Source organism: Galeopterus variegatus, unplaced genomic scaffold, assembly GCF_000696425.1.
Source record: "Galeopterus variegatus unplaced genomic scaffold, G_variegatus-3.0.2 Scaffold7183, whole genome shotgun sequence".
Lineage (NCBI taxonomy): Eukaryota > Metazoa > Chordata > Mammalia > Dermoptera > Cynocephalidae > Galeopterus > Galeopterus variegatus.
In genome coordinates, this window is record NW_007733294.1 from 173,145 (window position 1) to 175,203 (window position 2,059).

A 2,059-nucleotide genomic window follows, 5' to 3' on the forward strand; every position below is an offset into this window, starting at 1 on the left:
TCTACATATAAATGACATCATGTAGTATGTGTTTTTCAGTGTCTGGCTTATTTCACATAGCAAAATAGTCCTCCAGGCTCATCTATATTGTTATAAGTGGCAAATCTTCCTTCTTTTTTAAGGCTAAAAAACATTCCACTATATTTGCAACATTTTATTTATCCAAACAGCTGTTGACAGACACTTAAGTGGTTTCCATGTCTTGGCTTCAGTGAACATGAGGGTGCAGGTATATTTTGGAGATCGTGATTTCAATTCTTTTCTTATATACCCAGCAGTGAGAGTGATGGATCCTATGATAATTCTCTTTTTAACTTTTTGAGGAATCTCCATACTGTTTTTCATAATGACTGAATTTACATTCCTACTGCAGATGTATAAGAATTCCCTTTTCTCCACATCCTCAGCGATACTCACTGGTGACTTTTTGATAATAGCCATTCTAACAGGTGCAAGGTGAAATATCACTTGATAGTGCCCTAATATTTCTTGTCTGTTCTTTTACCTCTCAATAATCAGAGTTGAATTCAGTTTCCTACCAGGAAGCTAATAATACACCCTCTTGCTGTAAGGCACTGCATAGAGAACTAGCCCTGGGCTCTGCTCACCTGAGTTTGTTGCAAAGTCAGGAACACAGGTTTAGACAGGTAAACTTTTTCCTTCAAACCAGTGGTGCAACTCACAACACGAGAGTTCAGTTTTACTCTCTGCATCTCACGTCTATTATTAAAAAAGGATCCACTCAGAATATCCCCAAGAGATCGGTACGTGATAAGTGCAACAGCACTTTCATCTGAGAAATCAGGAGAAAAACAATGTTATAGGGCATCCATAGCTTGGGGAGTTGGGGCACTAGTGTCTTATTTGAGGATCATAAGGAAAACATGATGTATAGACAAATCTGCCCTTGGACACCCCATAAATTGCCCATGCAATACACTATGTGTAGTTTGGGGTGCAGCATTCTGCCTATGTAATACATATTATAATGCACTACATAGTATAAGAGGCATATGTGCAAAATATGTTCATCAATGGGTCCTAAACATATATACAAGCTATTAGGAATCAAAATCAGAGGCATAAGGCAAGACTCTTGTCCTCAGAAGAGCAGGTGGAACTCAAGGTGGCCAAGGAAACCACACATTTCCATCTTCTATCTTAAGCTCACTCTGGTGCATAAAATTTAGTGGAAAGGTACGCAGGATGACCCATTCTATTTGATTAATTCACTCCTATTATCTCTCTCTTTCTCCTCCCACCTCTTTTTTCTCTTTCTCTCTCTCTCCCCCTTTCTCTACCTTTCTTCCTATTCCATCTTCTCTTTTCATAAAAGTATAATTTAATTCACAGAAGTTAAATGCACTGATAATGGGGTGATTCCCAAACTTCACTTATTCACGTGCCACTATTCCATTTTTGGCCAAAGCCACTTATCACCTGTACTATTGTTTTCTCCATTGTAAAAATCGACTCATTTTTAGATCCTTTTCTTTCCTTTCCCCACTGTACAGCTCCCAGTAAGGAAAGCAGATGCATCTGTAGCCAGGAATTTTCTGAAGGAAATATAGCACTCTCAAGGTAATTGGGTCTTTGTCCTTGAAATATCTTACATGCATTTACTTACTTGTTTGTTTATTTTTTCATTTGTCAAATATTTATTGAGCACCTACTGTGTGCTGGGCATTCTAGGCATTATGATACAGCAGTGAACAACACAAAATCCCTGCCATCAGTGAGCGAGCATGGTAGTGGAAGAGGTGGACAATAAATAAATAAATTAGAAAAAATTTATACAGTGTAGGTGCTTTGCAGAGACTTAAGGTGATGGGATAAAGTAGGAGTGGCCAACTATGACATGAGGATTAAATTCAGCCTGCCACCAGTTATTGTAAATAAAGTTTTATTGGCACACATTCACATGCCTTCATTTACATATCATCCGTGGTTACTTTCATGCTATAGTTGCAGAGCTGAGTAGATATGACAAAGATTGTCTGGCCCAAAAAGCCTATCATATTTATTATTCAGCCCATTTACAGAACAAATTTGCTCACCT

At 38.1% G+C, this 2,059-nt stretch overlaps 1 protein-coding gene across 1 annotated transcript in view; it reads right to left on the minus strand.

The window, feature by feature from the left end:
• LOC103607154 (putative EGF-like module-containing mucin-like hormone receptor-like 4) overlaps positions 1–2,059 on the minus strand; it is a 58,528-nt gene that overhangs the window by 40,102 nt on the left and 16,367 nt on the right. Inside the window, exon 8 of the mRNA XM_008591689.1 lies at positions 609–793. Coding sequence (XP_008589911.1) covers positions 609–793 — 185 coding nt within the window. The remainder of the gene's footprint in view (positions 1–608; positions 794–2,059) is intronic.